The sequence below is a fragment of the Abrus precatorius genome, unplaced genomic scaffold (assembly GCF_003935025.1).
Source record: "Abrus precatorius isolate BTA unplaced genomic scaffold, Abrus_2018 Scaffold11, whole genome shotgun sequence".
Lineage (NCBI taxonomy): Eukaryota > Viridiplantae > Streptophyta > Magnoliopsida > Fabales > Fabaceae > Abrus > Abrus precatorius.
This window is the reverse complement of record NW_020874303.1, coordinates 16,184,126-16,209,943: the sequence shown is the minus strand read 5'-3', so window position 1 is coordinate 16,209,943 and position 25,818 is coordinate 16,184,126. Positions and strand designations below refer to the sequence as shown.

The 25,818-nt window shown below is 27.9% G+C and overlaps 2 protein-coding genes across 4 annotated transcripts; one reads left to right on the top strand and one right to left on the bottom strand.

Annotated features, from left to right (window-relative positions):
- Nucleotides 1–217: 217 nt before the first annotated feature.
- On the top strand, nt 218–4,145 carry LOC113856450 (variable charge X-linked protein 1-like). Its single transcript, XM_027488267.1, has 2 exons — nt 218–687; nt 3,223–4,145. Exons 1-2 carry the CDS (start codon nt 463–465, stop codon nt 3,868–3,870), a joined length of 873 nt encoding a protein of 290 aa, XP_027344068.1. The 5' UTR covers nt 218–462; the 3' UTR covers nt 3,871–4,145.
- Nucleotides 4,146–8,007: 3,862 nt separating this feature from the next.
- Nucleotides 8,008–12,781, bottom strand: LOC113856293 (WAT1-related protein At5g64700-like). 3 transcript variants are annotated; one of them, XM_027488049.1, is made up of 7 exons: nt 12,606–12,781; nt 12,407–12,469; nt 12,087–12,203; nt 9,581–9,830; nt 9,316–9,474; nt 9,009–9,160; nt 8,008–8,269 (listed from the first exon to the last, which is right to left on the bottom strand). In XM_027488049.1, the coding sequence occupies exons 1-7, from the start codon at nt 12,776–12,778 to the stop codon at nt 8,158–8,160; spliced, it is 1,026 nt and encodes a 341-aa protein (XP_027343850.1). In that variant the 5' UTR covers nt 12,779–12,781; the 3' UTR covers nt 8,008–8,157. The 3 variants fall into 3 exon arrangements, with proteins under 3 accessions (XP_027343850.1, XP_027343851.1, XP_027343852.1); XM_027488050.1 differs by having other exon boundaries at nt 9,343–9,474; XM_027488051.1 differs by lacking the exon at nt 12,407–12,469.
- Nucleotides 12,782–25,818: the final 13,037 nt, after the last annotated feature.

Below are 25,818 nucleotides of genomic sequence, written 5' to 3'. Positions count from 1 at the left end.
AAAGATTAAAAATATTTCCAAGATATAAAAGATTCTTAGAAATGTTAATTTGTGAATAAATGAAAATAAAACTTTCTTACAGTAGTTGTTAACCTCTAATATTAAATTGTATTGTGTTGGTTATCAAATCATATTTTTATTTCAATTGAAGAAAAAAAATATAACATGGTACTAATTTTTTGTAAAAAATATATAGGGATTTGCCGATTCGGTAACTCTGGTTTCTTCGTGCATAACAGAGAAAGGAACTCCATACAAAGTGTCGTTTTAAATTGCTTTACCTTTTGGTGTCGAAGTCGAGACAGACACCGCATGCTCTCTCTCTCTCTCTCTCTCTCTCTCTCTCTCTCCCATTGATTTCCACGCACGTTCTTCTCCTTCGTTCCTTCTCTTTCTTTGTTTTGGGGTGAAAACAAGAACCGTACGGAAAGAAATTAAGTAAGAGAACTTGAGGGACCAAAAATGGGAGGTTGTGCCACCAAGCCTAAGGTCTCCAAGGAGGATGCCCAAGCCCAAGCCAAAGCCAAGGCACCCGAACCCGAACCCGAACCTCAAAACCCCAACAAAGACACCGTTGAAATCAAACTCTCAGCACAAGAACAAGGCGGCGACAACCTTAATCTCAACGAAATTGTTGACGACGACCAAGCTATCAAACGACGCTCTCTCAGCTTCTTGTTCAAGGAGGTACTATCTCATATTCCACCATATTTTCTTTCTTCAAATTTTTTTTATTCTACGATAACAATTTTCTAAATATATCTCATCCTGGTCAAACTTCCCTAAACTCATTCAATGAAGCCATTCTCCAGAATTTTCTAATTTGGTTGTTTACACGTTTTGCTGGCTCGCTGGATCAACAAAATTTTCTCGTGTAATTCCGTTCCACATAAACAAAAGTAAATATTTGCATTTTTAATTTACCCGAGTCCTTGTCAACTTTGCACAACAAAATCACTCCTGTCCCGATCTAATGGCCAAATTTTTACGCAAGATATTATCTGACTGTAAAAATAAGTTAACTTAAAGCTTTGAAAATAGAAAATTGGAAAAATTGTATATAATATCGGTTAATTTTGGTTGTAATAATGAAATTGAATTTTTATTTGCTCCGAGAGCTGGCATGTATCCAAATCATACGAATTTTTAAAATGATATAACCATATGTTACAAACTATTTCTTTTTGTTACAGTTTGTATTAATTATTTTTTTTTATCACCTGATCACTGCACTTGTGGATTTCTAATTGTGTGTTCACCTCCTAGTTTCATTTATTGTTATGTTAGAACGCAGTTGAAACATAATGCAGCTGCATTTAATTGCTTTGGCAAGCTTCTCTTTGTTTTCGAAGATTCAATCAAAATTTTCACAAACATTACATCGGACACTAAATAAATGACAAACAAACGTGCGACTTTGGATCCAATCGATTACGTTTACCGCTATCATCGTTCTCATACTTCCATTATAATTAATTAGTGTGTCCATTCACTCAGAAACATCAATGATTGCAAAGTAAGGGCTTAGGACCGATTTTAATTCTGGTTCACATTCTAGTATGAGGGGTGTTTTATTGCTGTGCTAAAGTTTTGGAAGTATATAGTAGTAATTTTCTTTTCAACTTTTCTTCTCCCTTTTTTACAAGGAAAAAAAAATTCCACCTTTCCTAATTCACTCTCCAAAAAATGTGTTACCTTTACTCAATTAAAATTCTGTATAAAAAATAGATAAGTGTTTTGTTAATATAAATATTACAATAAAATAAGATTAGAATATTTTAAATAATTAATGTATCTAAAACAGATTTATGATTTTTATAACTAGAGAAATGATGTTTCCTATTATTTCTTATATAAAGAAAGATTGGAAGAAATAATCTTCAATTTCCATATTTAGTTAGTTATTGAAAAGTCAAAACCAAGAGTTTGACCATCATGGAATTGGGACCTCAAGAAAGAAATGGAGCTAGACATTGTTATCATGACATGCGTGGTGTTTATTTGGTTTGTATCTAGAAGGAATTTTTTCATATTTTTTTAATAAAAATATATTCCAATAAAAAATTGATTTAAATTAATTTTAGAACATATTTTAATTATGTTTGATAATTTTAAAATTAATTTTATTTAACTTCAAAGCAAACAAAAATTGGTGGTGGGTCTCAGATATAATAGTCTACCAAGAATTCTAAAAATGTTTTTAGTAATAATTGTAGTGACAGTTTTTTTCGCATCCAATTATTACCTTCACTTTATTTTCTTCTTTATTTCTTTTTTTTTTATCACATGATTTTTGTTATTTTCTCCCCCCCCCCCCCCCTTAAATCTCTGTCTCCTAAAATACAACTACTGAATCTGATTTTTATTTATTATATTTTTTTCTCTCATTTTTATGTGACATAGTCTAACTTGAATTTTTTTTAACTAAGTCAATGCAGGCTATATGGCCTGTTTGAATAATTATAGAGCCGTTTTTACACTTGCACGAGTCACGTTACGTGAGATGTCAATATATTTTTATCTTAGCACAGTGGAATTAACATTGTAATACAAATAGGGTCTTAGTCCGTAAGGCTGGTTTAACTTTTTTTATTTATTTATAATAATTCAAGTTGCATTTAATTTTAAACTTGATCTATTAAGTTTGTAGCTAGGGTTGGATTTTTTGGGCTTTGAATTCAATAAAATATTGGCTAGACCATTATTCATTAAATTTTAATATGGGCTAGGACAATTTTTTTGTTGCATTTGCAGATGATAAAATATTAAGCATACATATTATCTAAGAGAAAATTTTTAAAAAAAACTTTGCACCAAATTTTTACATCGCACAAAAAAATAAGCTTATGTGTGTTTTCTATTTTCGCTAAATATTGGTGTTGATCTCTCTTTAATTTGCATTGAGTTTTTGGTTGTATTGATTAAGAGTTGTTTGATTAATAAACTTTTATTTTTAATTTTTTATTTAATAAATGTTTAATTAAGCTTGTTATCGGCACAAAAATCTTTATCGATTTGTTTTTGAAAAAAATGGAAACTAAACATAATGTGATTTACAATAAATGTTTCTTTATGAACAAATTTTGCTTTATCTCTATGTTACATTATCATCTATCAAATCATTTTCTTCTCTTTCCATTTTTTAAAACACAGCAAAGTTACTGTGTAAATAACATAATGGGATATCTTCTGTTTTGTAACTTTGGGTGTGCGTTGTCTTAGAACGAAGATACAAAGGTCACAGAAACTGAAAAAACCGCAGGAGAGGAGACTGTGAAACAAGAAACAGAACCCGAGAAACCTTCGGAGGGTACTAAAAGCAACGACCCAACAGTGAAACAGGAATCTCCAAAGACAGAGGTGAAACCAACCGTGGAAAGCATGAGCAGCGAATCAGAAAAGCAAAAATCTCCGGTGGTTAACGTTACTGAGTCTGAGAATGCGAAGACAGATACATCACAAATTGAGAAACCTTCAGAGGAATCTCATATCAATGAACCAGCGGAGGAAACACTGACGCCAGAATCAGAAGCTGAGAAAACTTCAGAGGAAAACAACCGAAGTAACGAGCCACTCAAAGAAGAACATGTAGAGACCAAGGAGACATCTTCAGAGGAAACACAAAGCAATGAACCAATCAAACAAGAGCCCGTTGAGCCATCAGCAAAGAATGATTCAAAAGCAGAAAAATCTGAGACTCCAATTGAAGAGAACATAAACACAGAAGCGGTTCCTCTGCCTGAAGAGAAGGTAATTGAAGTTGTTTTAACTGATGCAGAGTCTGTGGAGAAGGTAACAGATGAAGCAAAACTCACCATAGAAGAGAAAAGCCATATTGGGGCGGAGGATGCACCCAAGGCTGAAATATGAATGGAGCAGGAACAATTTGAAACATTGTTTGCTTAGTCCCGCATTGTTCTCTGGTTCATAACTTCATGGGGCATACCAACCAAATCTTTGTGTGAAATTTCCCAACTTCATTTTCTTTATGTGTTAATTCTTTTTTTATATATATGTAATTTGAAGAACTGATTTTTGTTGTGGAGTCACTTTTCATTCCTGTTATTATTGCTTGTCTGTATTGGTAGATCAAAATCACCATTGTAAAATGTAATTTTGTTGTGAATTGCAAGTGGGAATTCCCTAGAACTCAGTCTCTTGATTAAAATGTTTCCTACATTCTTAAGAACTAAGTCAAATAATTCGTACACAACTACGAGTAGTGCAAGAATGCTTCTTGCATGAATCAAGTGGAACCAACCATTGATTTTAGAAGGTATTATTTTCTGTTCTTTTGACAAAGAGAGACTTTATAGTACGATTGGATTTGGCTTTGAATGTTTTAACGGCGTGGCTGAACATTTCAAACATGATTTTGTTAAAAAGATATTTTTGTTTGGTCTTTCATTTAAGTCAAATTTACCTCTAAATGTTCAACTAAAAGGGAAAAAAAATGTAACTTGATTTGAGAATTTTATATTAAATGTTTAAATAAAATGTATTTCGTTTTAATTCACTTTTGCTGAAATTAATATTGTAAATATATATATATATATATATATATATATATATATATATATATATATATAAACTCACTCAAACACAAACTAAATAAAGTTCATATGGAACTACAGTACATTTTCGTTGTAACCAACTATGAGCTAAATTAAAAGTTTGTTTAAGATTTCAAAAATATAATTATACAAATGGCTTAAATATTATAATCTTGTTATTATACTACCAAATCAGCTATGCTTTGTACGGTAATAACAAATTTAAAATAGAGAATATGTTAAATCATATTATTTAATTTAATAGAAAATATTATTTAAAAATATATTTATAGTTAAAAACAATTTTTACATAAATAAATATAATATATTAAGGTATAATATAAATGTGTTTTTAATTATAATATAATTAGTTAGGATAAAATCTGTAAGCCTAAGCTAAAGGGCCTGGGTTTTAAAAAGACTCACCTTGTGAATCAAGCTTATATTATGAAATTATGTTGGAGGCCCATAACTTCCTCTAATGATTCGTGGGCTCAGGTTCTGTGCAGTAAGTATAAGTTTTTCTTAGAAAAGGTTCCCTCTGTTGACAGTTTTCATAATTACTCTCATTTGTGGCAGAACATTCTCTCAGTTTGGCAGACTTTTTATAAAGGTCTTGGTTGGATCCTTGGTAATAGAATGACCATCATATTTTAGGAGGACAATTGAGTCCATAATCATCAACCCCTATTTAACTCAACTTTGCACCTATCCCTGAGCTTGAGTTAGATAATCATGTGACATTGTTTTCTCATAATGGTCAGTGAGACTGATCTAAAATAAAACTTTTACTTTCTGAGTCTATATGCGCCTCTATTGCTCAAGTTAACTCCTTTGCCTTTGCAGGGGAGTGAGATCTATTTTTCTAGAGGATAACTGGTAATGGTAATTTCTCAATTAAGTCTGCTTATAACTTCATTTCTTCTGTTGTACAGGACCAGTCCTTGCACCCTGACTTTTTCAAGCTTGTTTGGAGCTGGGATGGTCCCCCAAAGATCAATATCTTCCTGTGAAAAATAGCCCATGGAAGACTCCTTAATAATGTTGAAAGATTCAACCAGAATATGTCAAATTCTTCTTCGTATTGCAGGTGTTATGAAATTGATGACTCTGTTATCCATGTTCTCAGAGACTGCTGGGCTGCTAGGTAGATCTGGAATGAATTGTTCTCCCTTGATTGTTGGGTGCCTTTTTTTAGTAGAGGACTAACTAGTTGGATTACCTTTAATCTAAGTAAATCTAGTTTTTCCCTTTTTCTTGACTGGAAGCTCCTGTTTGGAATTGTAGTGTGGAATTTGTGGAATAACAAAAATAAAGAGATTTTTCAAAACTCTCCCTTATCCAATGAGTCTCTCCTTAATAAAATCAAAGCTGACTTTGATTTTCTTTTCTTTTGTGACTGATCTGGTCAGAGTGGAAAGGGATTGGCTGGGGCTTGCGAACTTGGAGAGGGGTTCAACACAGAACTGCTCTCTAGAATATGGGTGTAAACTGTGAATTTTAAATTTATTTCTTGGTGAGTTTTCTAGATATGTTGCAAACTAAAATTAATTTATTATTATGTTTAAATTTTAATTTATATGTCTGACATTCAAATTTTTTTCATTTTTATCACAAATCAAATTTGAATTTTGAGTTTATACAGTATATTAACCAAACAATCTATAAAGAGAACAAGAAAAAAATAATGGATAGAACTATAAAAAAAGGTATTTGTAGATGTGAAAAAAAAAACAATTTATTAGTGCAGAAGAGAGCGTAGAAGACGAAGAAAACCTACTTACGTAAAAGAGACTAACATGTAGATGTAAAAAAAGAACAATTTATTAGCACAGAGGATATGAATAGAGCATAGAAGACGAAAAGAACCTACATACGTAAAAGAGACAAACCTGTAGATGTGAAAAAAGAACAATTTATTAGTGCAAAGGAGATGAAGAGAGCATAGAAGACAAAGAAAACCTACATAAGTAAAAGAGACGAAAAAACTTACAAAAGTAAAAGAAACTAACTTGCAAGGCGAAGAACTAATAGATTCATAAGTTGAGCCAATTTTATTTATAAAAATTAAAGATTTTGGAGAGTAGTTCTCTGTTAACTGCTCTTCAAGAGTTACTTTAGAGAGCGGTTAACAGAGAACTCTCTTAAAAATATAAATCTGAGAATTATTCAACGCTAACCGCTCTCTAAAGTATAACTTTGAAGAGCAGTTAAATAGATCTGAGAGTAGTTGGTGTTGAGCTGCTCTCACAGACCAGTTTTTACTAACCGTTATTTAAGTTAGCGCTTCAAAAATTCAGTTCTAGCGTAATGAATCACTTTTGAGTTAGGAATCAGGTATATTTTTTTTCAACATGACTCAATTATTTATATGCAAAATTAAAATATTATGTAATATTTGTATCTTAATTTTATGTCCTTTTATCCTGAAAATTTAACACTTAATAACCTAAAAGGAAAAAAAGGATCCCAAATCCAGTCCCACAAGTCGTTTGTTTCTCAGTCTCCTTAGAAAAGTCCCAACTTGATCCTTAGCCTTCTGAGCCATTCCACCCTCCACGCAATGCATTGCACCAAATCCAGTGTCCTCCCACAACGACAGATTCGCAGTATCCTTCGTGGATCTTACTACCATCTTTGTCATTACTTACTATTACTCTTGCATGTGTATTCATTATCTTAAAAATATTTATAAAAAAAAACCATATTTTCTTCTTTTAAGAATTTAAAATATTCTTCCTATTATCTACCAAACACCATATAATGCAAATTGTTCTATATGTATGATGTATGAACCCCACCAAAGAAACGTAACAAAATAAGTGTTGTGACTCAATTAGCTATGTTGTACTGTTTATGTATACTGTCATCAATGTATATCAAATGCGCTCTTAATTTCTTGTTTAAGTTAAACGTGTGTGAAAATGTCTATCTTCACTATTATATAGTTTTTTCTTAAATATTTTTATATAAAATATTTTTGTAATGATCAAATGAATAATTAAAAAACAAAATGTAAGCTATTTCATAAAATAAACAATCTCATCGATATCTTAAATAAATTAATATAATTATGTCTATAAAAATTAAATAAAAAGTGAGATTATTTATCATGCATATCCGGTAAATTAGACAAACCCTTTATATAAAAAATCATAACAAAGAGATTTCCAGCCTATTTGTATAAGATCCAGCAATCCATTTATACGAATCACAATGCAAGTGTTGTGAGGAATATTAGAAATGTGTATCAATTATGTGAAAGGTGAGTTAGCATGTCTACACAAACCCTTAAAAGACCTTCCTAGCTAGTTCCTGGAATACGATATGTGCCATTAATTACAGACTCAACATTACAAGAAAGATGTAGCTGAAGTACAATGACCCGTGTTTCCCTGGTCGTCGAAGTCGATGCTTCTGCATTTGAATCTGCACTTTGGAACATCTACTCAGGCTTAAATGGCGTGTATTAACTATTAACTACAGAATTTTGGCACTTTCTAATTAATCTTTTATAGTATATTGCCCTTTTCACAATGATACATTTTCTCCCAATTTAAAACTCTGAAAAATAAATGACATATGATATCAGTTGTGAATCACTCTAATTAACGGATGGCTGCTCCAAGTCTAACGAGGCTTTTGGCCTTTGCTCTCTGCTCTTTCCCCACAGCACGCAGTACAGTCCAAAAACCAAAGCGCCTCCTCCTAAAAGGCTGGTTAAACATCGAAACCAACCACGCAATTGTTCTTAGTTATTGACTTAAAAATTATTAAAATATAAAAAAAATAATTTAAGAGTAAAAAAAATAAACTCACTTGACTTTTATGATTTTTAATAAATTTTAATGATAATTAAAAGTGTATTAAAAGAATTTTTAATAATAATTTTTTCTTAAGATATTGTAGTTAAAGAAAATACAAATAAAAAGTTTTTAATGAAATATAAAATGTTTATTATATAAAATTTTTAATTTTTAAAAATATATTCTATATTTTTTAAGAGTATCCTTACACACTTATTATTGACACTCATAATCGAATATGAAAAATAACATTTTAACATTCTAGAAAGTGTATACGTTTCCTTTTGTTACATTCTTTTTTTGGCCATTTCTAACGCTGGAAGTTTGTAGTTAGCAACTATACAAGTATCCTTAAAAGCAATTAGTAATCATTGAAGAGTTGTATCGTGTGAGAACAACGATTGCTAGCTATATGTAGCAACTCTTTAACTTTTTTGCTTTTGGCATGTCTCATGTTTTGAATTTAAACGTGTATAACAAGAACCTAATAAAAAACAATTTTAATAAAAAAAAAATATGATATTTAATGTTATTAACATTATATTTTCTGATATTTAACAAAATGAGATGGAAGATATGAAAATTAATGGAAATGAGAGACACAAAGGGACATAGGATGACATAAAAATAAGGATTATTATTGAATTACCTTCCCAAACTTATTATCTCGCCCAAGAGAATTGCAGAGGAGAAGATGGTCATGATCAGTGCCAGTGGTGTTGACATGGCAAGAAACACCGGTCCTTTCTTGTGTATAACCCATGTTTGCAAGTAATAAGTGAAACCAGTCACCACAATTCCCTAACATGATAAATTAATTAATTGCCATCAGCCACGAGTTCAGAGATTACAAATTATATACACAAGTCATAGACACTTTACTTTTTATAAAGAAAAATTATATATAACCAATAGTTTATCATCAATTAATCATGCATGAAGATGGAGAGGATTACACAGTATACTACGGCGAGAAGTCTAACATTCCAACCCAACTTCCATTGCTCAATGTCCCTTTCTACAGCCAAGGCAACGACGAAAGACTGAATTGAGCTTAAGAAACACTGAAGATTTGTAAGCAGCAGCTTTGAAGGGTAACTTTTTACGACAAATGTCTGCTCAATTAACAAGAAGTGACATGATAAGAAGAATAATACATCAAATAACTATTTAATTAAGGACGTGGATTATGAGTTGGTAACAAAGAGGAAAAAAATTTACCTGTAGCACAAGCCAAATTCCCCAACAGGTGTTGGAGAGGAGCAAAAGGAAGCAACCCTTTATCCATGATCCAGATTGAACACGACCCAAATTTTGTTGTCTTTTATGGTTCCCCAAAATGTGACTATGGCTTAAAAGTTCGAAATGAGGTCCTTTATAGAAAGCAAGGGTTGCTACTCCAGCCAAGCATGCCACTACGCCAACCAACTTAGCAACCCCAGCGGCTGTCTTTACTTTCAAAGATTCAATCCTGAAACAAAACAAATTCTGATTATGTGAAATATAATAATAGATTTAGTGAATGCTAATTAAGTGTCACATTTCAATTTGATTCATATTTTGTTTTGGCTGACGCTAAACTACTTTATGAAATGTTTGGTATTGCATGGATAATGGAGTGATGAAAACGCCCGTGAAACATGTGGTTTTTATCTTTCTAAAAAGAGTTCTAATTTTTATGCACTTAAATACTTTCACTTCATTTTTTTTTATTGGTATATTATGGCACTCATATCTTTTCTTCTCCTATCTTCCCTTCCTACATTTTACTAGATGTATACACTTCATAAATGTTATTACAATAGTTTTGGTTTCAGAAATAGTCGTTTCCCGTGAAAACAAAACAGGCATATAATTGGACAATTATTCATCATATATTGGAACTGTACTTGGCTGCAAAACCTGAGCACAAACATGGCCCATGTTAGCTGCTACTATCTGTCGAAACGATAAGCTACCTAATACATGCACAAGACATTCCGAAAGCTGAACAGAGAAAATAAATGTATTCACTTCCCGACTTGGAAACACCAAAACACCTGGTCAGAGCAACTCACAAACTATTGTCACAAAATTAGCACGAAACTAAATTTTATTATGTTAAATTTACGTTTAAATAATTATGTATTCGCATTTATTTTAATACTATTAATTATAATTTTTGTGTAAAATTTATATTGAGATATAACAAAAGAAAAGAAACAACATAGATATGATATTACGTGATAAAAAGAGAGAAATAAAAACGAATAAAAAATGTTCAATAGTGTTGACATTATTAGTGTTTAATAATCAAAACTGTACTTCATGTTTTGAAATAAAAGGTAACCCCATTCGATGAAAAAAAAGACTTGGAAGGGTAGTTTGTCCTTGAAGGTTCTATCATCCGACATGAGGGTACCGTCAAAAAGCCTAATTTAGATCCGTGTCTATAGCCCCTACCCCCTACCTGTCTCTTCTGTTTTCTTGCCTGAAAAATTCAAGTATTTTGCTTCGCAATTCTGAGAAGAAAGAAACATAATAATCCAGTTTGCCAGGAAAAATCTCCTAATACAAGGGCAGTTTGTTTTTTCGTTTGCTTTTTGTTTTTTATTTTTACAGTAACAAGAAAGTATTAACGTAGGGAGAACAGTGGACTCCCTACGCTTGGCATTTTCTAAACCTATCCTTCTCGCCAGAATATGTTAGCTACTTGCCACACCATATCTCACGTCAATTTTAATCACCTGTATAGGAAGATGGTTTAAAATCAGATGGAAACTCTACTTAAATATCTCTTCTCTTTAGTTAATTGTTATAATATTTTAGTTTATTTTTTTGGTGTCATGATACTTTTCTATATGTAATTCAGTTCTGACTCTTATGTACCTATACATTACTTCTATTTCCCTTCCAGTTCATTTTCCTCTCTATCCCTCTTTGCCATGTTGAATCTCTCATCATATCTTTAGTTTTTTTCTTCTTCTTTTCCTATCGCTTACTACATGTGTTTAAGTTAAGAAATATAATTATTTGATGTCCTTTTATGTGTATACACCTCACTAAAAACGAAAGATCACATTAAAAGAGGAAAAACAAAAAACAAAAATATAACGAATTAACGCACAGTTTTGTTCTGTGATATGAAACATTTTTGCGTGAATTCACTACGAACATAGGTTTTTATTATTTTTCAGTGGTTAAATAATAAGTTAAAAATAAAACAAGAAAAGACGTCGAAACAACAATAAGAAGGTGGCTGTTGTGAATCAGTTTTCGTCCATAAAATATTCATACATACCATGTGTATCGGATTTTGGGTAATATAGTGAGAAAGAAACAGAGATATCGAAAAAGTAATAAAATATAAAAAAGACATAAGGAAAAGAAGTGTAAGAATATTAAGAGTTTTAAAAATATATAATCTGTTCAATTTTATGCCTTAAACTATCCAAACAAGAGAGAAAATAAGAGGACAGAAATGAACACAGAAAATATGAGCAACGTGTGTGTTGCTCACAGAGGATATATGTGAATCTTAATCACGGGCAACCACTACAGATCAAACAATTAAATTTTGATTTGACATTCAAAGAAATAAACCGGGGCTTTTGAAAAGTTGCGATTTTCAGATGGGCTTAAAGTCTAAATTTTAGGTCTAATTGATCAAGCTCACTAAAATTGAATATTAGAAAGAAGTTAATCATATATATGTGAGCTAGCTCCTAGCTAGAGTTCTATATTCTACCTTAGTAGGAGCGCCAAGAAGAAGGTAATGACTGGAAGGGAGTTTGTGGTGGCAGCAGCCAAAGTAGCAGAAGTGTAAATAAGAGCAATACCATATATGTCCAAGCTCGCAGTGATCCTGAAATTTGAAACACACCGACACAGTTTTAATTAATTAAAATTAAAAGATCAAACAATAACAACATGTGAATCACGTTTGAATTGAATATATGACGTAAAGTTTAAACCTAGGTATACACTTTCAACCTTTGTATATTAGGAGGATCTCATCATCATAATAACCATAAATACATATTAATTCAATTAAATATTTAGGCATACCCAATGAAAGAAATGAAGAAGATCTTGCAGAAGGTGATGAAGGACAAGGGCGGTGCAGTTTTCCTGTAACCAAAATGGTTTGATAGTGGTAGTTTTCAGTAGCCAAAACTCGCATGATTATAGTGGGAAAAAGAAGTTGAATATAGATATAGATGAAATATATGTATATATATGTTGATGACATGTGAATTGTGCATACCATTCAAAGAAGAAAGAAAAAGGGAGAAGGAAAATAGTGGCAAAGGCTTGTCTATAGAAGACAAAGATGAAATTGTTCATGCCATGGTCGAATGCGGCTTTTGAGAGAAGAAACATGGCAGCATAGATGGATTGTACGAGGATCACAGCTAGATAAGGTTTGTTTCCTTCCATGGTTTGATTGTGGGAAATAGAAGAAAGGGTTGAGAGTTGATGACACACAAGTTCCGCTTTTTATGGGCAATGAAGAGATTGCTCAAAGTGAGTGTGATGAGTGAGCAGCACAGTGGCATTGGCTCCTCTCTATCATGGGGATGTGTGTGGTGAAGGTTATGAGCTGCTTTATGTCTTAGGGGACCACCTCTCTCTCTCTCTCTCTCTCTCTCTCTCCTCTACGTGTTAGACGGTGCCACCCTTCCATGCATTTAATTTCGTAGTGCATTGCGTATAGTATCAATGCTTCACCAATAAGATCAATGTCACGTTATTTTTTTTTCAATCACGTGCCTTTTTTTGTTTTTGCCTAATAATACTACTTTTCTCTTATAGAACTATCCCTCTTTTAAAAGAATATGTAAATTTTAAGAAAAATATTAATTATACAAATTATAATGATAATTTTTCTTTTGACAAATTGTTGTTCTTTAAAAAGTTAAAATATAATTTTTGTATTATATGTTCAGCGATGAATAATAATATTTATATATGATCATTTTTATTTAAAATTATATAATATTATATAATATAATTTATAAAAATATTAAATATTTTAATTTTTAACTTATACAATCTTTATTTTAATATTTTTTATTTATAATTTTAAAATTTAATATAATCCAATGTATTTGTTATTATTGATTTCAAGGATAGACATACAAAAATAAATATAATTATAAATTATTTAAATATTTAAGTGAGATATTATCAAATTAATTTTGGTAATATGAATATTTAAAAATAATATTTATAGGGTTTTTATATAATATTTATATCTAGAATAAGTCTTGAATTTTATTTGATAAATATAGTTAGATACTAATTTTTTTAATTAGATTTTTGAATTAAGAGTTGACAATAAATAAATCAAATTTATTAAATTTTATATCATATACAAAATTTTTAATTTATGAAAGATTTTTATTTTAATGTGTAAAATAATTTTTAACATAAATAAATATTGATGATAAAATTATATATTGATTAAAAATGTAATATATTTAAAATTTAACACATACAATCATAAGATTAAATTTCATAAAAAATTAAACAATATTTAAAAAATAATTGTAAAAAATTTTAATTACTTACTCAATGATTTTTCCTAACTATTAAGCTACAAACTTTTTGATGAATACTGTAATCTATTTTCCTTCTTAGACGAAGAGATTACAACTTATTCACACTTTCATTAATTTATTTTTCATTTTCTTTCAAATAATTATAATTATAATTTTTGTTATCACCTTTATTTAAATATATTTTTTAAAAAAATTTACTTAAATGTGAATAAATTTTTGTTATCACCTTTATTTATTAATTTTTGTTATTACATTTATTTAAAGATATTATCAATAATTTTAATTATAGTTTCTTACAAGTCTAGTTAACATCAACTTTTATTATTAAATTTAAGTAATTAACAGTATTTTTAATTTAAAATTTATTTATTATAATCTTATATTTTTAAATGATAAATTATTTATAATAAAATATTTCATTTTTAGATATTTAAAAGTGAACTAACGATAATTTTTTTCTTAAATTAAATCTATTTAAATAACTTTCATTCATTACAATGTTTCATTTAAGTATATTATTATCAAAATTATTTGTTTTTCGGCCAAGTGCCTTTTTTACGAAGGAGTGTGAGATAATCGTTATTTTTCTTAAAATATGTGATAAAACATCATTAATACGAAAAAGAAAATAAAAAAAGATATCATAAAAAAAATTAACGCGAAATGTGCAGGTTTTATCATCCAATTGGGTTCGACAATCATATAATGTAATGCATGTTGTGGGTATAAATTAAAATTATAAAGTGATAGATCTGATTTAATAAAATTAAACCATGTAAAGCAACGATAATAAGTAAAAAAATAATCACTAAAATTGAACGTGAAAAATCCTTAAATAATAAAAAAATAACAAAATAAATTTTTAAAAATATTTCAATATATTTTATACATAGCAAATTTTTTCAACAATTTCAAGTGAATGATTCTCGCACATTTTAGTTTTTTTATTATATTATTTTTCATAATAATTTTTTATAATAATTTTTTCTATTTTTTTATGAGATTTTTTATGTAATTATTTTTTTATCTCTTTAATATATATGAGCTAACTGTTATATGTAAATTAAATAAAAGACTGACATTACATTACATGTAAGAGTCTTTAAATTTATAATAATATAAAAAAATCTTACTCTAATATATATGGCATTTTAAGAGAGAGGCATTAATAATGTTTTTTTTTCTCTTTCTAATTATTTAATTCAATGACCATTATTAATGGTTTTTACTTTTCATGATACAAATTTTTTTTACTTGAAATATTTCGTGTATATATATATACTTACTGAATTGGATAATTCAATGACTATTATTAATACTTCTTATCTTTCATAATACAAATTTTTCTTACTTTAAATGTTTTGTGTATATATATATATATATATAATTTTTAACTGTAGGATTAGCAGTTTTCTTTCAATTCGTACAAGTTTTCAATTTTTAACCCTAAGGAGCATGTCTGTATACTTCCACCTCCCCCTATGTTTTAATAGAAATATTATTTGTATAAAAAATTATAATTTTTTTTATAAATTAAAGCAATAAAAATAAAAGAGGTATAAAATATGTGATGCGATGAAAAAAAATCGTTATTACAAAAATTTATTGTAAAAATATTATAACTCGCGTTTTAATGGATAGTGAAATTTTGAAACTCTGCATTCAATACACCTTGGAGTGTTAATATTTGTGGTCCATTCATTTTTTTGTCGTAGAATTCTTCATTTTCTCTTTCAATTTGGTGCAAGTTTTCAACTTACCCTAACGTGCACGTCTAACTTGCACCCCTCCCTCTAAATTTTCACAGAACTACTATTTGTATAAAAAAAATTGTATAGTTTTTATTATAATTTCAAAAAATAAGAATAAAAAAATTATAAACCATATGATGTGTTGAAGGAAAAAAAAAATTGGTGCAAGTTTTTAACTTTTATCTTGAGGCGCATGTCTATATATCCTTTTAGCTCCCTCTATATTTTAACAGAAATGTTATTTATATAAAAAAATTGTGTATTATTTGTTATAACTTAAAGAAAAAAAAACTGTAAAATAAATTGTGATCAAGAAAAATAAAAAATGTTATTATAATTATTATTTTTTTGTAAAATTATTATAGCCCATCTTTTAATAGATGGTGAAAAATTCAAAATTTAGATTGAACACATCTAGGAGTAAATGTCCATCTGTTCCCCATGCAATTTGGCTATTGGCCTACTACCTAGGAAAGATAATCTTCGATGATTCATATGTGTTATTCATGGGATCAACTCAGCAAAACTTTTATGTGATACTGTTTTGGTCATCACGTCACAGATTTTTTTAATCTTTTAAAATATCTAAACACATAAAACTCTGACTAAGTTCAAATGACTATTGAGTTAGATTGATATCATGCAGAAATCATTAAAATGAGCAGTTACATCAACCCGAAAATCGATGAGTGGGTTGAATGTCCTATTCATTTCTCTTTTCTAAAATAAAAACCCTATTTTTAAATTGATGAGAATCATTGTATGACCAGTGAAGCCAGTTCCAAACAATTATTAAACTTGTCTGAATATTCAGTTTTTTTATTTTTATAATTTTGTTCAATCAAACGAATTTAAATAAATAAAGATTCAACATTTATTTCAAAAATGAATAAAAAATTTACCATGAGAGTTATCTTCATTATTATAATATGTATTTAATAAAATTAGCTGTTAATATAAACATTATAAATATATTAATAATACAACATTTTTAAATATATATATATATATATATATATACAATTTTAACTAAATAAATATTAAGTTAAAAAATTATTGTGGGTACAACTAAAGTGGGTTAACTTCTTATTGGTCGTTTTGAATTTAGGGGAAAACATCTGAAAAGTGTGGGAATTAAGTTATTAAAGAGTATTTATCGTTATTGTTACTCTTTTAAATAATTTTTTTATCAACATTAAGTTTTATCGATCAAAATATTAAACTGAAAGGTTTTATTAAATATATCAAGTTTTTAAAAATTATATAAAATAATATTTTAATATAGAATATGTTTTAAATATAAATAAATATTAAATATAATAACATTTCACATATATATATTTTTTTTTAAATATTAATATGCCTAATAAACATGTATATAATATATTATTTTATAGTTAAATTGATGAAAATTTAATATTTATAAAAAATAGTAAATATAATAACCTTAAGAAGATTTACTCAAAATAACTCGACCTGTACCTTTTTGAGAAACATATATATCTGAAAAAAAAATAAACAAAATATATAGATAATTACATTTTATATATAATGTGAATTACTTGTCATTTGAATAATGAAATTATAAATTAAATAACATTAAAAATAATCAAACTAGAATAAGATTCATTTATTTTCATCTGCTTGTTTTTTTCTTTTTTTTATAAAAGTAAACAAGTTTCAACCATTGATTAAGAGTGCGTTTTGTAAATAAAGTTTATAATTTATTATTTTATCAATAAACTAATAAATTTGTTTAGTGAAAATGAGAATTTATAATTTTTGAAAGCTAACTCATAAAAACATTATTTTAAATAACATTTAGCTCGATCATTAGAAGTTAATTTTTAATATTTTTATTTTTATTATTTACCTTATAAAAATTGTTATAGTTATGCAAAATATTTTTACACATTTATTTTAATATTTAATACATTTCCACTAATTATATTGTAATTTTATTAAAGCTTGAATTTAATTAATTAGTTATAATTTTTTAACGAACTTGTTAACTATTAGCTGCACATTATAATTTGAAGTTATAATTTTAAATCATAACGAAGCTTGGTCATCTGTATCTAATTAAGTATCACTTTTCTTCCACTAAGATTTTAAGATAATTAAACTGGAAAAAATAAAACCTTTTATTCACTTCAAATCGCTTTATGAGAATAAGTGTAGTTTATATCTTGTTATATTGTCTCAACGCTTTTAATCACAGAACTAGCTAGATGCAGCTTTTACTTTAGGACAAGTAGCTTTTCACTTTATAAACATACGGTGTTCCATGATAATGATAATTAATCGTTAATGGTGATCAATCACAACTAAATTTTTTATTATAAGTGTATAAATTGATTTATTATAATGTTACTATTTATCTCTTCAACTTTCATGTATTCCTTTTTAATTAAAATGGGATTTAGTGGAAAGCTAATTAAAAGAAAAGATTACTTTCTTATATTTTGTTTACTCAAATTTAAAAAAAATAAAAATCTCTCACACCCTCCATCCATCTACGGTTTAATGTAACACTTGCCAAAAATTTTATCTAAATAAATTTTTATTTTTTGATTAACTCACACACCAAACTTAATTTATTCTCATTAAATTATAGTATACATTTTTTAAAGTGACTCAATCTCTTTCGTTATTCTTATTTTTTATATTTTAATTTAATTTAATTTAATTAATTATACATATATATATATATATATATATAACTAGTTTTTATATTTTACAAATTACTTGTTTTGAAAATGGTCTTTGAAATTCCCTCCATTCTTGTCAATTATATATTGTTGGCAATAAACTAGCAATTGTTTAATAGGTAGTTCAAGTGCTAAATTTTACTGTACATCAAAGTTTTTATTTTAATTTTAAGTACTTATCAATTTCAATTTCAAACTTCATTCATGACATTGGTAGAGCTTTATCTCTTTACATCAATCCATTTAACTCAAGTCGAAATAATCGAATCCAATGCAACATTTTAATACGAAGGATTTGATCATATTAAAAACTCCAGGCATGGCAATAATTATAGGTGAAATATTCAGAACAGTTTTAAGAAGAAAGGGTTTCATACTATGTACTGGAAGATTCTATTGTTTACAACTCCATCGATCAGTCAAGTATAGCATATCGTATACTTTTCATAATTTTGTATGTAAAATAAGTCATTACTTACCTAAAATAGCTTAAATAACTTATCTCATTTCTCATGCTATAATTAGTGACAAACAAACAAATAACTCCAAAGTTTGTCTTGACACTAAATATGACAATGTATTGACCTAGCTAGGTCTTACGTCAAGGTAATCTGCCTGGATATGTAGATTTTTTTTTATTCTTAAAATTTTTATTTCATAAGAATAATAATCTTTAAGAGTGTTATAGACATATTCAGTATGTTTAAATTATTTTTATGGATATATTTGATTTTTCTATCTTTTTAAGAATTTTAGGGAATATTTAGTTTTAAAAATATTTTATTTATTTCTATTTGTAACAACAAAACTGTCATATTATGTTTTTTTTTAAAGATTTACACAAGAAACATTAAAGTAAGAAAATTTATTTGTACTATTTTTATTACAATACTATTTCAAATCGAACGAACTCTTAAATTAACACGTACCCATCTCATGAGAATATTTATTGTTAATATAGGGTGCAAGACATACGACGATGATGCAGTGATTAATTAAAGCATTTGTCTGATAACATGACTTTAAACTATAGAATTGGCCACGTGAATTATAATTCATTCTAACAATTTAAGAGTTTGAAAAGGTTGTGAACCCCACAAAGGCACTGCCTCAAAATCGGAATGTGGTGTGATTTAATTTTAATTATTTTGTGTAGTTGTCTTTGGGTTAACATTAGCTAACACGAGAGGAGAAGAAAAAGAAAGATAAAAAGATGGAACCTACTTTCTTGAATATTCAGCAATGAGTCTAAATTGGGGTGCTTTTCACACGTTTGTGAAGTAGCTATGGACGTCGAAGTAAAGCAAAGAGATGGCGATACGTCATAAATGCCTAGTTGTTTTCCATGCAGATATCGATCCATCAGATTCATTTATAAATTAATCTTTCAAATATACTCAGAAAATTTAAACAGAGAAATTAAAAAGCTTCAAAGACGTGCACAGAGGACCATATTTCTGTGGAAGGAAGATATTCTACATTTACTTGCAATTTTTAATAGTTTTGTTAACCTTAATTTTAGAGTTAAGTTTAAACATTCATAAATAATTTTTTAAAAGAAATATAATATATATTTATTGTATTAAAAAATCCTTTTAACTATCATACCTACTATGTCATAGTTTATTAAACCATGGTTAAATCTAATGCCATATTCTCCTACCAACCAAATTAATAAGCACTCAAGCATATGTATTTTGTGCGAGTATTTTGTAGGTACATATACTCAAAATCTAACTATCGATTATATTATATAAAAAATTTGACCATAAAAAATTATTTTATAAAATATTTTAATAAATGATACTAATAAATTTATTAAAATAAATTTTCAAAAATCATAATAATTCTTAGTTATTTTTTTAAGTCGTGATCAATTCTTATAATTTTTGAGTTTATCTTGACAGCAACTTTTTCGTTTTCCCCACGTTCCGGGCTACTTCCAAGAAAAGGAATATTCACAAAAAAGCTAAACATTCATGTTTAAGGTGAGTTCTACAACGAAAAACAACAAAAAATTGAACGATAGTTGTAATGCATCAATTAATAAAGTGAATATTTAATTTTAATTAAAGAATAACATAATTTTAAATATTTTTATTTTAATCTGTTTTATGAAGAAGATAATTTTTCTTTGAGTTCAGAAAAAGATGGAGTTGCCTCCTCCAACCCCATCTTTCCAAAAAGAAAAAAACACTTGTTTGATACCTCAGTGTGTCTCTTTGATGCAAAATGATTAGACTTAGACTTAATTGAAGAAGAAAAGAAAACTTAGGATTCCAAGGTGCCTCTCTTTATTCATATCACACTTACTTTTAGCAAAATTTGATACATATGAAAAACCTTTTCAATTTTTTAGATAATTATGGAAAACCTTTTTTCAGTGTTAAACAAACTTAAAAATTGCGAGATTAAAGCTAAGTCAAGACTCATCAACATCTGTTGTTGATTACAAAGCAATTCGCGTTCTTAAAAAATAACGAAACGACAGATATGTATGGCACATTTAGCATATGACCCATCACAGTTCTCGCTAAAATTAAGCTCGGTTGTTGGTCGGAAAGAGTCCAGTTAAATTAAATAATCAAAATTTAAATTTATAAAAAAATTAATTTTGATTATTTTTAAATAATTTATATTTAAATTATAAACTAAACTAAATAACAAATTTTGAAAATTAATTTTAATTTATTACTCTGTTTATAATTTTTTTAAAAAAAATTAAATATTTTTATTAATTTAATACTTATACATTATTTTATATTTATTCTATAAAATTATAATTACTTATTTAAAATACGACTCCTAAAAGTTAAAATATATAATAATAATCAAAATGATCATTATCTAAGTATATGTGTATCATTTAAGCATATATACGTGTGTGAGCCATTTATTAATTATTATTAAATGTGTAAAATTTAAATTTTGTTTATTTAAATGATTAAACATAAATATAAATATAAATTTATTTATTTATAAGTTAGTCAAATATTTAATAAATTAAACTCAAATTATTCATGTGTAACTCAACTTATTTAAACCTTTAATCAAGAATATATATATATAAGCCTAAACCACTTAGTTTATATTCGACATAGACTAGATCATATTTAATGAGCTAGATTAATACTTTTTAATAAATTAAACTATTAAAATAATAACGATGGTGATAATATCATGTTTTAATATTAGATATTTATGTGTTTAAATATTTAAATTGTTACTTTACACGTAAGTTTAGGTGTATTAACTTATTCATAGGTAAGTTTTTTTGTACTTATTTGAATGACTTTATTATAAAAATATTTATTAAGGGATATACAACGTTTATTCATAGTTCAAATGAAGATATACCACATGCCCTCTTTCTTCTTTTCTACGCAAGTGGCTTCTCTAAACTGTTTATGTAGTCTGTTTATTTTTATTGGTCCCACGTACTGTCGATTCAACCTATATTAAGGGTGGAAGCAAAGCCACATGCAAGAAAGAGAACACCAATTATTAAGTTGGCTTGTCGCCTGTTAACATCAATGAATAAAATTTCACAATGATAGCAACTACTGCGACACATGATTTAAAAAGGGATTAGTTAATTCAATTAGCCACTTCAATAGACAAATGCCACTAACCAATTGTTTAATGCAAAGTTTGCCCACTTCCACACAAATCATCTTTTTCAAATTATCATTCAATATAATCAACAACTTCAATTGATATGGTAGGTTTCTTGATTGGATCGCTACGATTTCGTTTACTTCCTATATGGGTTAATGAGTGCTTTTGTTTACTTTGTGTTACCTTATTTCGGTTCATGTTTAAATATTTTAAAACATTTTATTTTAATGCTATTTACTGTAATTTTTATATTAGATTCAAAATTGCAAAAGAAAAAATTGACATAAATTCAAACACATACGCATGTGTGTGCAAAGATGACGCACCCTAATTACGTGGTTTTGATCTAAGCAAAAGTATTTACATGGACTAAGAATAGCCCGGTCTTTGTATTGAATCATTGATATAGGATATGAAAACAATTAAATTCATTCCCAATATAATGAAACATTCCCAATTGGTGAAACAAGACTATCTGATAATGTCAATGATTGAAGGCAACTATTAATAATGCTGCGGCAAAGAGCAAGTATCCCAGTTGCATTTGATTATTTGCTTAGCTTGGCACAACTTTTAACGTGTTTGTTATCTTTAGATATTTAATGGTATAATTGAAAACAATCAAGGTAATTGATTGAAAGCAGATCGATGTAAATCGAATAAAACTATTATATTATCGTTTACATATTAATTTTATGATAAAATGAATAAACATTACTGTTTTATTATTTGGAAAATGAATAAAATGATTGTATAGAAGATCATTAAGAAAATTGACTCCATCGTTCGATATTTTCAATTTGAGGGGGAGAAAAACAGGCTAAAAAGGATCAAATACGTTTTATATATTTCACATAATCTAAATAATGACAACCTTAATTACCTGTTAGGATTGAATTAAGGTCCACTGTTGTTCCATTTTGTTTCATATAAATGAATGTCCAACCCTTTGAGCTTAGGCTACGATTAATTTAGATTTTGTTAAAATTAATTAATCTTACTAGAAACTGATTTTATTGGACTGGAAAAACAAAATCAGTTTTAAGAAATTAATACAGGTTCATGCATTTTTCTAAAAAAATGGGGTTCCACACTTCAAATTATTACCCTCGAAAGAAGTTAAAATATTTCACTTTAATTTATCAATCCCAAAAATTACCCAAACACAATTTCTATTTGTGAAACAAACTGTTGTGGCCATAAACGAGCTTTCTAAAGAGAAAGTTAAGTTTGTTACTTAATTAGTAATTATGTTAGTTACAGTTCAATTATGAGTTAATTATGTAGCGTTTATAAATTGCTCTTACTCCTTCATCGTTTATCGTAGTGTTGAGATAGCTTAATTTATATATGATATCAAAGTATGATGCACAAGACTCTAGTTCTACGGTGACTTTTACACTACATTCAGGGCTAGTAGTCATCAAGTTAAATGAGGACAATTTTCTTACATGAAAATAATAAACTTTGGGTACGGTGTCGGTGGAATACTAAAAAACATTCCCTTTACACTCAGCAAAACAAACATACTGCATTTATATGTTATAAAAGCAAATAGAAAATTTATCTCTCTTAAATCTTCTCTTTTACTTTCGCTGTCAAGTACAAGCATTGATTTGTAAGGAACTCACGTTACAATTAACAAAAACTTAGACACCGTATTTGATCAAAGTAGAGAAACTGACAAGAAAATTATTTTAAGTCCATGAAACTAAATGAGTTTTTAGATTTTCTTCAAAAGTAGTCAAAAAATAAGAATTAACAAGAAAATTATTTTAAGTCCACAGGACTGAATGAGCTTACAAATTTATTTTAGAACTGGTCAAAAACTTATGATGACAAGAAAATTATTCTAAATTCATGAAAATTTTTAACAGGTTTCTTCGAAATTGTCAAAACATAATAAGAAATTTATTCTAAGGCCAAAATATAAGATAGAGTGCTAAAAAGGAGGAAACATAACAAAAAATCATAAAGTCAGAAGTCACCATCGAAAGAGCAGTTACCAATAGTTAATACCAATTAAAGGTTAGAAATTGTGAGTACAAAAAAATGATCGTGGGCGATACCAGTTATAGAGAAGGCACGATCAATGAGCAGTTATGGATAGTGGACAATAACGATTAAGAAAAAACACGCACAGAAGGTAGTTACAAAGAAATACCCGTAAAAAGAGGAGAGCGTTTGTAGTTCACCTATTTATAAATAATATGAAGCTTCACATTTCTAGGGAATGACTTTTTGCATCCTAGACACTGAACCTAACATTATCTGCATACTGAAATTCTACACTGAGTCAAACACCAGCTACCAAGAGACACAGCTGTTGTTGTTCATTGCTGAAGTCGCGCATTTATTTTTTCTGCAATTTGTTTTCAGTTTCTATGTTCATTTTATGTTTTTTTTCCTGCAATTACATCTCTATTTAGTATATTTTTGTAATTATGTTTAGTTTGATACTATTTTTATTTCACCATTCTACTATTTCTACTCAAGTTTATCCTTTACGACGTGAATATGAATTGTTACGTAAAAAACACACTTAAAAAGAATTCAAAAGGGTCCAAAACTCAATTATAAATTTGAATTTATTTACTTATAATATGCAATTTTCATCGTAAAGACTTTCCCCATGGAGTTATGAGATTTGTTTCCAGGGCAGCTTCCAAACGCAGTCTCATAAACTTTTCAATTTCCCACTTCTTTTATGATAAATTAACTTTTATATCGATTGGTATGCTTTTTGAGATAATCAAACATGTCACCATGTTTTAAAAAATTATTGCTCATGAATTTCAATAGTTTTAAAATATTTTGATCAAATATCCACCGTTGGAGTGCCGTTGAATTTAGAGACCTAATTGAAAATTTAAAATTATAAGGATTTAAAACTTTATAATTAAGCCTTCAGAATTTGCTTTCTTATTAGATCCCTACAATTTTATTTTAGTTCATAAATTCAGCCTGTAAATGTAAAAATAGTTCATTGCTAGACATTGGACTGTTGACGTAATTCACGTGAAGAGGGAAGGAAATTTTGGAAATTTTTACGCTGAATTCCTAACTAAACTATATGCTCTTCAAAGGGTGATAGTTTAATACTAATTTTTCCTCTAATGACTATTAATGTCCCCAATTGTGGGGTTTTATTTTAAAAATTTGGGCCTTTGAGGTAAATCACTGTTAAAGATCACACTATAATAATATTAGGGATTTATATATTAAAAAAAAGAAGCGAGCCTTTAAATTTTAATAGCAATTTTTAAGAGAAACCAAAAATCACCCGGCTATAGCAATTTTAGTATGAATATATTTTTTTGAAAAAAAAAAAGTTAAAAATATATTGGTTCCAGTTCAAACTTCATATGATATGTTGAGTTTAAGTTCTCAAATTTTGATTGAAAAAAAAAGATATATAGAAACAATTATTTGGTCAAATTATAGTTTAGGTTTTTTCAAACTCAAAATTAAATACAAACAGTGATTCGCTATTTTAATTTTAATTTTTTTACACTTTCAGAGTTCAGTATCTAATAGTTACATTAAGCATCAACGAATCTAAACTTAGTTAAGTAAGTTCATTTTAAAAGAAAAAAAAAACTCATAACACGTTTAGCATTGACAAGATTTCATAGCACACCTCTAAAGTAAAATATTTAAAAGATTAGTAAAACATCCCAATTTAACCCTAAAAATTATTTACCCATTTAAGGCATGGTTTAGAGGTAACATAAGGAAATTATTCCCGTTAATTCACCACGAACTTGAGCATTATTCGTCGATTCCAAAACTTACAATACTATTGAAGGATATTACTTGATGGTACAAACATAAAT

Bases quoted from the DNA above. Each gene is read 5' to 3' on its own strand.
- LOC113856450 (XM_027488267.1), top strand. From the start codon at position 463: ATGGGAGGTTGTGCCACCAAGCCTAAGGTCTCCAAGGAGGATGCCCAA. The intron at 688-3,222 runs GTACTATCTCAT...GCGTTGTCTTAG, and splicing joins TCAGCTTCTTGTTCAAGGAG to AACGAAGATACAAAGGTCAC.
- LOC113856293 (XM_027488049.1), bottom strand. From the start codon at position 12,778: ATGGAAGGAAACAAACCTTATCTAGCTGTGATCCTCGTACAATCCATC. The intron at 12,470-12,605 runs GTATGCACAATT...TTTTGGTTACAG, and splicing joins TTTTCTTTCTTCTTTGAATG to GAAAACTGCACCGCCCTTGT. The intron at 8,270-9,008 runs GTAATTCAATAA...ATGTTTAACCAG, and splicing joins GAGATAATAAGTTTGGGAAG to CCTTTTAGGAGGAGGCGCTT.